A 13,735-nucleotide genomic window follows, 5' to 3' on the forward strand; every position below is an offset into this window, starting at 1 on the left:
TTCAATGGGAGCACCTGTAAAGAATTTGGTCACTATGGTTTCTGAGCATCAATAACAGCTCACTCACAAAAAAAATTCCCAATAGTATATTAAAAAATGTTTTAACAAGTGCACATCAACAGAATGTCAGCTCTTTAAATGATGGTATGTTTTAGGTCAATACCTAAAATTATATTTGTGACTTTAAACTTTACTTTTTTTGTAAGATCTGACCACACCATGTCAGCATAGATAATGTTGTATATAAACAGAGAATTCCCTTGTTTTTTCCCTCAGTTTATTGATGTTTTGGGGCTTTTTTTTTCCTTTCCTTTTTTTGTTTTACCCTTGCCACTTTATTAGTTACACTTTTTCATTTCCAGCACCTTGATGGATCTACGCCATGAATAATTAGGCCAGCTCTAAAAGCAAAAAGGGGTCCAACCTGGTTCCAGCAAGGGGTACCTAATAGACTGATCAGTAATTGTATTTATTTATCATTTTATTGTTATCTGAATGTTGGCCTGAATAAAGGTACGATTCTGAGTTCCACAATAAGATTGCACTTCAGTCCAGTTCACTTGTTCTGAACTAAACAACTGTGTAGGGGAGTTATATGAACCCTAGTAATGAGAAGATTCAGACTATATAGCATATGGTCCTGGTACCATACCCTTCCTGTCTAGTTTATAGATACTAACAGCACTGGCTCATTGCTATGTAAAGTAGAGCAAAAGACTGCTTGGCAATTAGGTATACTGTTAGGGAAATACTGGAGAATTATTGATTCAGAGGTCATGTTCTGCCCCCAGTAGCGTTGTAGAGTCTAGTAACACAAATACACATTACTAGAATGCCCTACCTTCCTACATAAATACATTTTTTAACTGGAAGCTGTAGCTGTATGTCTTGGCCATACTCTCCAGCTCAAAGGTATTTGCTTTAGGTCTCAATATGGATTATGTACATGGTCAATAAACATACTAACAATACTACTACAAGTAATAATAGCAGTAATAATATTAAAATCAGATCCATGTCTACAAGAAAATAATCTGTCACTAAGAAATTGCTTGAAGTGAAAGGCAGTTGCTGGTATGAAAAACATTACATTTTATAAACAAGTTTAGCAGTTTTGGGTCTGTCTTTGTTCTCAGATGTATGAGTATTGCTCAAAGTAACCTGGAGTAATTTGAGACGACTACTGGAGATAACATTAAAATTCTGCATTCTGAAATTCTTTGGTGGAGGTAATGGCATATTTTCTTAATTGTGCAAAAGTATGTTCACAAGAAGATGAATTATGAAGTTTCTCACCAGGTAGTTATATACTCCTGTGCCCCTTATGTATAATTTACAAAGCTTGTGAAAGTTTAACACAGACAAAAAAAAAATCCCCCCAAAAATCAGCTGAGTCTCAGAATTAATGCTACTAAACTGCTCAAACACCTGTTCAAGCTAGCTAATAAACACGACTAGCTGTGTTTTTGCAAGGATGCTAGCAGGTAGCGCAGTCTTACAATAAAACAAGCGAGGTAGAAGATTTGGGGGGCTTGAAAATCTGCCATAATTTACAAAAATTGACAGCTATGACTGCTATGATTATAAGCAAACTAGGGCTTGGACCATACACTACTCTACACAGGTGTTGCTAAACTAGCGTAATGAACGCTGAACAACAAGAAAGGTGAGAGATGAATATTTCCCCACCTATGCACGCACACACGCACGCACACACATTTGGCCACTGATGTTTACACACAGATAGACAAAGATATGCAGAGTGCAAAGGTTGTTGGGAAAAGGTAAGAAATAATGAGTTTCTGCTATTTTTACAGCAGATGGCGCCAGTCACCTAACTTGTCCTCTTTCAGATGACATTCAGTCCCCATTTACCCGCAGGTTTTCTCTACAAACATGTATCACAGTATAACAAAAAGCTCAACTGGAGGCACGAGAATACCATGTTTTGTTCTTTTTTTTTTTTTTTTTAATTTTCGATCGTGTGTTTTGAAAAAACAAACAAACATCTGAACTGAAATAATCTCCTGTATTCTAACACAGCTGTGAGCAGTGAGTCATCTGTCACCTCTGGTATTCTCACAGTCATTTTAGAATGAGACAGACATGATAAATAACATCAGCTGGTGATTACAGAAGAACAATATGTTCTAGTATGTACAGTGCACCGTAACTAGAAACCAAACCTCAACCAAATCACGTCGTGTTAAAAACTGATGTATCTGATCCCGTTGAACTCAGTTCTGTCTTATGACTTATGTGAAACGACCAGGAAGCTGCAGCAATTATGTTTGTCATTTGTCCTCATGCTGTGTCTGAGACCAGCAGCTAGTACACCGTCTGTGGGGGCTTTAGCCCATCAGTCCTGGCCCTCTAAACTGGGGATTTAAGGGGCTTACAGGGGGCTAAACCCCCAAGATTGGAGCCCTCAACCGCCTGTTTGAGAGATTACAGTCTTCAGTCTCTTATTTTCACCTCTCTGTCTTGGTGGAACAGCGGGAAGTGCGGAGGGTGGTCGTTAGAGACATGCCTCAGCTTGACATCTCCAGAGAGAGGAAGTGCAGATAATTGTTGTGTTAGTGTTAAGAAGGTTGATGAAGACTTAAAAAAAAAAAACAACTTTCAAACTAAAAAGCTTTTTAACATTTCTAAATATATTGAGTTTGGAGATGGGAAGAGGTGTATATTATTGTATGCACATATGGATCAGGGCCGTATGTAAAATATATATATATATAATTTCTACTCCTATAATAAACAATTAGGTTAAAACATTTATATAAAAAAACACTTTTACTTATGGAAGTCGCCTCTTTTCCTTTTTCCTCAAATGCAAGTTTATTATAATAATTAAGTAAGAATCAAGTTCACACTATTAAATCATAGTATAAGACATGCAAGTCTTTAAGACTATATGAAACACTGACATTTACTCTGTTATTTTCTGTTTCTCCTCCATTTGGGAGTGGTCAGATGTCTGCAGATTGCTGGTCAGAGCATGAAGCTTATGCTCTATTTCTCTCTTAGAGATGTGAGGAATGGAAGTAAGCCATGCTGCATCTTTAATGAGAGTCTGACATCTTTAGTGCCGCTGTCTCACTATCTGTCTTGCCAGTGCCTTCTTCAGCATCACCTTCATGGCACTTCCAGAGCGGACAGAATACAGAGAATGCCACAAAGCATCACAGGCCCTTTTAAGCATATGAATACCGCCTCACGCACTGTTGAGAAGTAGAAATCATTTTCTAGTTTTAGATAGCAAGAAACAGCACCTAATAAATCACTGGAAAGGATTGAAATGATTCTGTCTCCTCAGTGACATTTAATTGATTGGCATAATGGTTTTTATAGACTCTTCATTAGCCTATTACAGCACTGAATCAATGCAACATCATTACAAGCATGATTGAACTGAGTACCAGGCATCTGCTGCAGGGCACATTGGTCTCTGTTTGTACAGTCATTAATGTCTCACTACACACATGAACTGGCAAGGTTATATACTTTACAAGTGGCTTGAATCTGAATGACTGAGTGCGTTTTATTGGCTTGATACTAAATGAGGACGATGTAGTCTAAGCGCTAAATTGACAACAACAACAAACAAAGGACATCTATTGTTCACTAAATAGGGGTAAAAATGCATCGTGTCCACTGGAAATATTTATTGACTTTGTTATTGTCACATTTAAAATTCTGTTTTCGTTTAATTAGCTTTTTCCCCCTCAAAATTTAGCATACAACAACTGCCACTGAACCTAAGCAACTTTAAGCTCATGCAAATGTAACCTTATATTTAGTCTTGCAATGATTGAAAAAAATAAGGTGTTAAGAGACGATTAAATTAAATTAAGAGAAATGATTATGGAATCTAGACATCAGCATAACCACACCAAAAGCTTTAAATTGTGTTCTTTATTTCCACAGTGCAAAAATGATATATTCATTATCACAATCTAACCACCTTACTTCATTTCAATTCAGTAAAACTTGCTTTTAAGCATCTATTTAGGCATTCTTAATGCATTTTTATGCAAGTCGTTGTGTGTCTGTAAGCGTGCGTGAACTGAAAAGTTAGAGGAATTGTATCCTATTTCACCCTCCATTCTGTCCCAGAGGGAGTGTCCTCCACTGTTCACAAAACAAAGTACTCCTGCGCACGTGGTGGAAAAATTTGTTTAACCCATTCACCCCTGAGATTTCCATACAGTCTGTGTTCATTGAGCTCTGATAGGATCTAAATACTTCTTTTGAGAAGTACACAAAAACCATGCACTAAGGTCAGAGTGACCTTTTTGTATATGTGCATGTTTATGTGTGCGTATGCTGGATAGAGCGACTTGCTTTGTGCATGATCAGTCGACCACATCCCTCTCAACAGTCAGGAAAAAGGGGTGTCTACCTTTTGACAGCTGATTTTTATCTAAGCGAGGGCATAGCAGTTGTCTATTTGGGACATGCGACATGATTTATCTAAAAGTGTGTTTTAAGTGAGTGCTTTTTGCCCTGATTTTCTTTTCCTGTATTAACTTAAAAACAAATGCCTAATTTGATAATCAAATGCAGGTCAGCACAGCACAGCGTGGTGGACTCACTAGTTCCATTGCTGGCCTTTTTTTAAGCCTTCCCTTCCTCCCTAACCTGACCATCACATGTTTGTGAAAAAATCATTTTGTTGCCTCCAACCCCCCTTTTTTTATACCCCCAACAAAATATAAAACACAACCTGGCCAAGCTTGTGGTGGTGGTGGGGTTAAGAGAAATGGAGGGAAGGTTTGACGAAAACAACAGATCTCTGCTCGCTAATCCTTTTGTGTCGATGGTGTTAATCCATCCAAGCAAACCCAGCCCCCCCCCCCACCATCAACCTACCCACCAACTCGAACAGCTCACCCTCCCTTAACCCCTGATTCATGCACCATAGACCAGGCTTTCTCACCACTGAAACAACTGACAGCGCTACTGAAACCAATACTTATCCCCCAGACAGTCAAGCGGGGGTGCACAACAGTCACAGTAGCAGCACCCCCCACCTCCACCCACCAACAAACATGCAACTCGGGCTCAACTCTGTCCTTGTTTTCATCCCGTTCATCTTTTGTGGCCACTGGGAACAAGTCTCTGCACTGCATTGCTTGTTTTGTTCTTCTATGCAAAACATATTTTAAATTTGCATCAGCAGGTCAATGTGTGTGCGCATTAGAAAGGGAAAAGTATTGTTGTTTTCTCTCTTTTTTTTGTTTCTTGCCTGCGTGCATTTATTACTCTTTGTTTTGACTACTGTACATGTAATGAATGAACTTGAAAGCAACACAGCAACACCGCAAGTGGGGTTTTTTTTATATGTGTGTGTGTATGTCCTGGTGTTGTTTACGAGCTGTGAGAGAGAGAGGGAGGGAGGGAGGGGGTAGCAGGGAGGGGAATCGCATCGGTTGCCAGGGGGAGAGGAGGTTGTGTCTAATGAGGTCACACCCTGGCAACCTGGTGACTCCTCCCACTCAGGCCCCCCCTCCATCCCTCCTCCCTTCTTTCCACTTGGCCCCCTTTGAATGTGCCCACCCACTCAACCCTCCACCCCCCGCCTTCGCCCCCTGACAGAGAGAGCTCTCCGTGGTGCTGAAAGCAGAAAAACACGATTCAGTTACAGCCCAGTTGCTAAGGGAAGGCAGGCGAGGCACACAGGACGAGAGCATAAAAATGACTAACTGCAAAAAGAGGCTGGGGTATGAGTGCTTTTGAAGATGAGTTGAAAAGCACACAAGAGAAAAAAAAGAAGAGGGACAGAGGATGACGCTCTAGTGGAAGGTGGCTACAGTAGGCAGTGGGCGTGTTCTTCTTGTTGTGATCTATAGTTGGGAAGCCCAGTGTCATCTGCTTAAGCACAGTGTGAGCGTGCAGACCTATCTGTCTAAGCGGGACGGAGGGAGCAGGCAGGGAATGCCTTACCTGGAAATGCACATCACTTTGCTCTACCTCGGTCTGAACCTTGAGGGCACTGTGGATAAGGATTCCTTTTACCCGGGCAGCACTTTGACATGTTAAAGCAGAAGGAAAGACATTCTGGAAATTAGAAAGACTTTGAGTGCCTGGTCTGTAACTGCAAGTGGGAGCTTCATGTCAGAGCGTGTGAGTGTGTTAGTGTGCATTTGCGAGATGTATGCGGGTGCGGTCAGCTGCTATGCTGCATCTTCCTTCCATCTTTAGCATGTGCAGATGTTTGAAGAAGTGAAGCTGACATCTGGCTTGAACTGTGGAAACATCTGGATTGGAGCGGACGCGTCTCCCTTTTTTGCCCAGGGAAGGGAGCACTGGGCCGGGTATCCAATGGCCCGGCTCCCTTCTGGCACCAGCCTTATCCTGGGTCACAGGCAGTCTTTCTAGCTGGCCAATCAGTTGGACCATACAATGGATAGAAGTCTATGTGGCTTTAAGTGGAATAGTGCACTGGTGCTGCAGCATAGCTCAGAGTTCATTAGTGTACAGTGGACTTGTCAGGGGAAGACAGACCTCACATTGGTCCACAAACCAGTAAGGACACAACCCTATTGTAAGTATGCATCAGAACTTTTTTTTTATTCACAGCACTGACCTACAAACCCACAAAGCACTGACAAAAAATGCCTGCTTGTCTAATGCTACTGTGCACCCTTCTCAAGTGCCTATAAAAATAAATCAAGTGTAAAGACATGCCAAGTGTTGCATCAAGTAAACATTAGCTTTAACTTGGTCCTAGAATGATTGTGTGTGTCTGTGTGTGTGCGTGTGTGTATATGCATACGCAAGTACCCATGCATGTTGTCACCAGATTCTTGCCCTTGCAATCTTTCTTGACAGTGTGTCTCTAGAATATCCATGCTGGCCTTCTCCTGTGACATGGTTGCTTAGAAACAGAAATGGTGTGCCACTATCATTTAAAGCAAAGTGCACCTCTGTGTTCCAACTGTTGCACCCAATGTCAACTAGGGCAAATGGAGGTATAAGGGGCAAGACAGAAAAGAGAGAGAATGCATCATGTCACTGAGCAAGGCACTGAGCAAAACAAGCTTTGCTTAAAAAAAAGAGAATGAAAATGTTCACTGAACTGACAGGTTTTATGGAGATGAAAAATTAATAATAGCTTTTTGTATCATTGAGTTGAGGGAGGACAATCCAGTGAGAAAGGTTTGGTTGGTAAAAACACTGTGATAAACAAGTTGATTCCAGTGCAGAGTGCTGCTGCAGGCTTACAGGGATTAGGCAGGCAGGCTTAATTCAGCTCAAACACTGTTTGAACTGTGCCTTCCCATTGCCGTACCTCTAACTGGTGTGCTTCGTTTTCCCTCAGAAACTGTGATTTGAAAAAAAATTGGTATTTGTGCAGCTGTAGGTGTTACACTGTGCCTGTGCATTAGTGATAAAACCTGATTATCAGGAGAAAACATCTCTGCACCACTTGACACCAGGCATCCTTGCCCTAGTTTGAACTTTGCTCTTGAGATCCTGTGTTTTGGCTCTTATCAGTCCTCTCATCTTGCCTGTAAAAGCCTATGCAAAACAGTTTTGAGATGCATCATGGATGCTGAGGGATGGCCAGACAATGGCTAGCCTCTGAGTTGGCCATGCAATCTCCATTTGGCTGCCCTCCAAGACCCCCCTTGCTCCCCTTGCCTCTCTACACACACACACATGCACATGCAAACATATATCGAGATATCACAAGCTCCCTCCCCCTCCCCACGCGAGCTCACACTCAGTGCTTGTCTCACACGTAAACAAGCATGAGTCTTAGGTTGATCTGAAAACACTGACCTACATAAAAGCATGCTCTGTCTTCTCCTCTTCCACCACTGCCCTCTCGAAATTCACATTTGGCCGTTGCACATTGTATGTACTGCGTTACATGCGGTTGCACTTGTTTTCAGCCAAGTGAACATACATGCAGACTGAATCGCATCATTATCTGCTTCGTTCTGTGCCTCGACTTTAAGTGGCTGCAAACGATTGCTTTTATAAACTAATTACCGTCTAGGAGTGAATCACTGAGTAACTGCACAAGTGTCGACATTTCACAGAGAAGGCTTCTTCTCACTTTTTTCATTAAGAACATTAATGTTATCACCGACTCAAAAGGCAGGACTCGAGAAGAGAGTATTTGAGGATTTAAGAGACAAGATTGATGATATTTATAAATGTAAAAGCATGCTTCATAGTTTTGTTTCATTTGTGCTGATCTGATTGCTTCCAGGAGTTTTATGCTTTCCGAGTCCAGGCTATATTATGACTGCAGAAGATGAAAGCCCTTTTTCAGTCTCATTCACACACTAGCTTGGTTAAAGCCAGTAATTTCAGCCAGAAAATGTGCAAACACAACTGAGAAAATTAGCAGCCGCTACTGTTCCACACTGAAGCAGAAGGTTATGAGTAATTGTTGCTAAATAGTGAGTCTTAGCTCTTTCCATGTGCACATGAGCTTTTGTATATGTTTGCATGTGCGTGTGTTTTTTTGTGTGTGCGTGTGTGCATCTGTGTGCAGAGTGAACGGTAGAAAAGGATGTTGCAAACCTCCAGGGAAAATACTCTTCTGGATCCAGACATGATGCAAGGCCCACCACCTACTCTACAGCAACATTCAGACATATTCAAAATCAACAGCAATGTCACATATACTCAACATGTGGCACTAACGTGTGGCCTGTGAAATGCATCTTTTCTCATGACTGGCCCACTCTTGTATTTTGTGACCCTTCTCGAAGAATAATTATGACTGATATGTCTTATATGCCCCCCAGAATGCAGTGGAAATACTTGAAGAATGATGAGCTCCAAAGAGGAGGAAACTCTCAGCTTTTTCCAATATGTTGAGGAGAATGGCCTGAGAGCCTACAACGGCCTGGTAGCTCAGAACTTGGACCACGCCAGGAATGAGAGAAACAAGATATTCCTGAAGGAAAAAAACGAGAAGAAGAGAAAACAGGAGGAAGCCATAAGGAGGTAGGATGAAAAAAAGTGCTTGCAAATATGAAAACCTCAATAGTATGTTTTGAATACATTTAAAGCAGGGAGGGGGGGGTGACATGCAACAAATGGTCCAGCCAGCTGGATATTGAAACAGGGGACTTGATGCTCAAGGGCATTTGGACCCGTGTGGTATGAGCCCAAACCACTTTGCCTTTGGGTATCCCGTGCTTAAGGATGAGGAAATTGGGACAAGTAGCCAGAGGGTTTGTTAATTTGCTATGTTATGGAGTTTACAAGTGTGGATCAGTGCACTCTGTGATCTATGGAGGATAATTAATTTTTCACTTTTAGACTTATTTGGGACTTGTCCTTGTATGGAGGTCATCACTGCTCTATTTTTGAGATGGCAAGCTTTTACGATTAAGAAGGAATGAGGTGGGCCAGGACAGTAAAACACCCAGGAAGTTAGGAAGTGAGGGTGGGAATTAGGCTGATGATGTAAGTGTTTCGAAACACCTTTATTTAAAAACCATCTGGAAACATGGAAATGTGTGTGTCTGGGTGTGTGTGAGAGGAGGGTTCTAACCAGCTTTATGAACACTCGCATGTCTGACTGCACTGTTTTTTAGAGCAGTGCCACTGAGCATGGTGAAACTGAAACTTCACTAAATAAAAGGCACACGCTGTAAACATGTGCCTAGCGTGTGGAAAAATCCTGCTTGCTGGGTGTTAGAGAACCACTGGGTGTTAGATTATCAGGAGATGATACCAGGGTATTTGGAGGGATTTTGAAAGTTGTTGGTGACAACATGGACATTTGCAATCCACAAAAACAGAGAGCAGATCTTTACAATCATGGCATAAAAAGAAACTATATCCATCAGGCATCATACTGAGTAATATGATTTTTTATTAGGTCTTAGAATGATGTCTAATCTATTAATTTAATCTAAAGTTTGTCGTAATATAGGACGGAAAGAAGCATGAGTGTACACTGGGTACTTGTAATTTATGCTTTCCAGTGTTCTCAAACATTCTAAAAATAATTTTACTTGCTCTAAGTCTTTCTGGCTCAAAGTATTTTAGCAGCTGATGGCAATTTTAGCAGCTCATCAAATAATTAAGGTGCTTTTGGGGAGTTGAGCATTTATATCTGACCAGATGTGGCTTTTTAACCTATTTATCCAGGAACACTTTGATCCCTGTCATGCTTCTCTCAATGGTCCATGCATCTCCAAAGAGCTCTGTCTCTTTTTTTGGCTCCCAGTATGACTGGATATGCAAATGGCACGTCACTTGCATGATCAAAGCTCAACTTTACACCGCTGGCATTAGAAAAACAAAGTGGCATTTTTAGAGAAAATTCAGAAATCTTTCTTTGCCTCTATTTTTAACTTACCAGCAAGATCTCAATGTCCTCATTGTTATGCAGTCCTGTACTGTAACTTTGGTGAATGGGACAGGGTGACACCTGAGGAAAGTGTCATCTGCTGTTCACTTTCTTTTAGGTGTTGCCAAACCTAAAACATTTATTCACAGTCACTGGAGAAAGAGACAAAAAATAGTTGGATTTTTTATGAGACCTATAAGTAGGTCAATGAGACGACCCATTTTTTTACAGTAAGTGAATGACTGTGAGAGTGTAAGAATTTGTGTGTGCATCCTGCGTACTATGTGCGTGCATGGGCATGAACAACTGGAAAAGGGAATATATTATTATTTATATTATTATTATTTACGAGAAAGGGTTGGAAAGAGCAAACTGACAGTGTGATCGTGTAAAGGAAAAAAGAGCTTGTTAGAACAAGTGTGTTTTAGAGTTGGGGGGAAAATGGGGGGGGAAATGTTAAAGAGAGATTAAGTGTGAGCTCAGTTGCAGGAGTTGGATTCTGCCTGGTAACAGCTGGAGCAGCCATAGGCCAATCAAATCAGCACGTTTGGTTTGAGTGAGGCGGGCCTTCCTGCCTAGCACACTCTCACTCTGGTTTTCTTTTATTGTATTTCATCAGAGGGAAAAAAGTTATCCACACAGTCACAGACATACAAATCAATTTAAATGTCTAAGAGTCTTCAAAACGACCCTTATCCAACATTCATGCACACACACGCACACACACAGATGCACACACATTTACTTATGTTTGCATATGCATGCAAATTCCCAACGACTGCCCTGCCCTTTGTGCACACGTGCATGCAGACACAAACAGACGTTTTTCCTTCCTTATTTCTCAGTACGTCATTTAGTAAGTGTTTGTTTTTTTGTTTTTGTTTTTGTTTTTTGGGGGGGGGGTTGTTTGTTTGTTTGTTTTGGGGGGGGTGCTTTGTTTTGCCATCCCATGGTGTCACAGTGAGACAACCAGAGCTGCTCAAAAACAAATCAACCCCAACTGCGCCTGCTGCACCTGTGGTCTGTCCTCTAGCCAATCACTGGGCAAATATCCTATAAATAACCCAGGCACCAGTACTCCAGTCACACCCAGCCACCCCCACACTACCAACCAATGTATATAAAAGTGCACGTCACAGCAGATGCATGCCCAAAACACCTGTGGCTGAATCTTGTTGATAAAGAATTTATAATTTCTTCATTGATGGTTTTTTTCCATATATATATATATAATATAGTTATTTACATAAACTTGTGATTTTTAACTTCTGGGTTTGTTCATTCTGTGCCTCTACATGTTTCTGCAGGTCCCTTTTTTAAACTTATATCAGCAGTATACTATTAAAACAAACCCTGCTGCGGTTATCATGTGCTTATGGTGTGCACGTGTGCTTTATTATTGTTGTGCAGTGGCAGCTGGTTTTGTGTCTGGTTTCTATGGGTACCCTGTTGCTAGGCAAAGTTAAGCCCCTGACCAATGAACCCAACCCACTGAGCACCTTCTGTTCAGCAGCTGGCCAGAGAGGGAGTCATAGTCAGCAAAGTAACAGGCTGAGAGGTCACCCCCACATACATCCATACCAACATGCATGGTTGACAATGTCACAGATGCAAATGTGAGATTTTTCAAATAGATGAATCTCTGAAATGAAGTTTAGTTCTGCTGTCTCTTTAATATGATGCTAAAACACAGTCAGATCTTGAACTCATTTACTCACCCATTTACACTCAAGCACACACTTCCCTTCACGCCATTATTGCACAACACTCAGACATCATTAACACTCCATTCAGCCCAATCATCCGTTTAAAGGGATTGATTGTGTGTGCTTGTATGAGGGTTATCAGTCATATCCAGGGTTAAACTCAAATCAATGCTTTGCCCTGAAAGAAGCCATCCTGTCAATGGCACTAACACATCTGTTATTGTTAACTTAGTGCTCTTGTCATTTTGACCACCTGCACACAATGAAATGCACATACCTACGTGCGCATACGATCAAATGAAAGACGTTTGATTGTAATGTGTTGGATTGTGGAATGTCTGTATTTCTGTGTCTTTATCTTTTTTATTCTTTGCATTCCACATTTATTCATTCTGATCTCTTAACCCTTCTCTTTGTCCTTCCTCTTTCGCTGTTTCAGATCGGGTGAGGAGATAGCAACTGAGGGCAAGCACTTGCGTATGGGCTTAAATACCATGCCAGACCCCCAGGAACGCATGCCCGTGCCCCACCTGCACCCTATCGCCTGTGGGCAGGGCTTCTCAGTACGCTCCCAGTCCCTTCACTCGGTCGGTGGTGGGAACACTGGGGGTGGAGGAGAGGAGGAAGTGGGAAGTCCAACTTCTAGGAAGCAGCCCCCGCCTAAGCCCAGGAGAGACCCAGCCACCAAGCTGAGCATGTCGTCTGAGGCAGTGGACCATAGTCCCATGTCCACCTGCCGCGGGGAGCGATGTGACGGTGAGTGGTGGTGGCACTTCACACAAGACTGATGCACTATATATAGCTAAACTGCAGGGACCTCTTCAACATTGCTTCTCTCACAATGACATGAAATTTAACTATTCAGTGTATGCTTTTCACTGACCTACCATAGGTGTAAACTGATATAAGATGAAGGGTGTAAATACAATATGGGATTGAACTGTGATTAAAGTATTATATATCATATATATCCATATTTTGGCTATGCTAAACAACATTGCAAACATGACAGCCTGAAGCACATGTATAATAATAAATGAATATTTAAAGACATCTGTGCTGCAATATGTTCTGATGGTCATGGTTTTCCATTTCGTGAGGGCTGACCTACTCTAGCATGCATTTAATAACATACCGCAAAATGAACAGGCCATATAAACTGAGAATACCATTATAATACCAAAGAAAAATTAAGAAGTTTGGGATAGGTTGTAGCTTTGTTTGAGTTTTCATTCTCACAGTCCTTTTTTTCTCTTGTTATCAAATTAGCAAATGGTAGTTTGCATATTTCTGCTTCCCAACAGATAAATCAGGCTGCATGTGGTTACTACCATGTAGAGACAGAGATGGAAGTAGTCACTTAAAATGCATGTGATTGTGTGTGTATGATAAGATCTTTGGAGCACGTTGAGATTATTTATCCTTGTGCATGTAATCAGCAGGTGTTGCTCTATATACAAACTCCATCTCTTGCTCAGCATAGTAGGTTTCAGCTCAGCAGAGTAATAATAGTGCTACTTATAGAAAGTTATTGCCACATTGTTAGTAATTTAAGCTGTTTCCGTGCATCAACTGCTTTGACAGTTCTAACCTTGCTTAAAACTCCTCTTCAAATATGCCTTGTGTCAATGTAAGACCAGTTTAGAGTAATTTAACTGAACATTATTATCCCAAGACAATTTTTCTTGCAACAAATGCAAGC

At 41.3% G+C, this 13,735-nt stretch overlaps 1 protein-coding gene across 1 annotated transcript in view; it reads left to right on the top strand.

The window, feature by feature from the left end:
• The first annotated feature begins 5,638 nt into the window (after nucleotides 1-5,638).
• The window catches only part of nyap2b (neuronal tyrosine-phosphorylated phosphoinositide-3-kinase adaptor 2b), a 20,533-nt gene continuing 12,436 nt past the window's right edge, over nucleotides 5,639-13,735 (top strand). The window contains exons 1-3 of the mRNA XM_005721276.1: nucleotides 5,639-6,547; nucleotides 8,769-8,970; nucleotides 12,473-12,789. Coding sequence (XP_005721333.1) covers nucleotides 8,792-8,970; nucleotides 12,473-12,789 — 496 coding nt within the window. The 5' untranslated portion in view covers nucleotides 5,639-6,547; nucleotides 8,769-8,791. The remainder of the gene's footprint in view (nucleotides 6,548-8,768; nucleotides 8,971-12,472; nucleotides 12,790-13,735) is intronic.

Source organism: Pundamilia nyererei, unplaced genomic scaffold (assembly GCF_000239375.1).
Source record: "Pundamilia nyererei isolate P.nyererei 1_Seehausen unplaced genomic scaffold, PunNye1.0 scaffold00004, whole genome shotgun sequence".
Lineage (NCBI taxonomy): Eukaryota > Metazoa > Chordata > Actinopteri > Cichliformes > Cichlidae > Pundamilia > Pundamilia nyererei.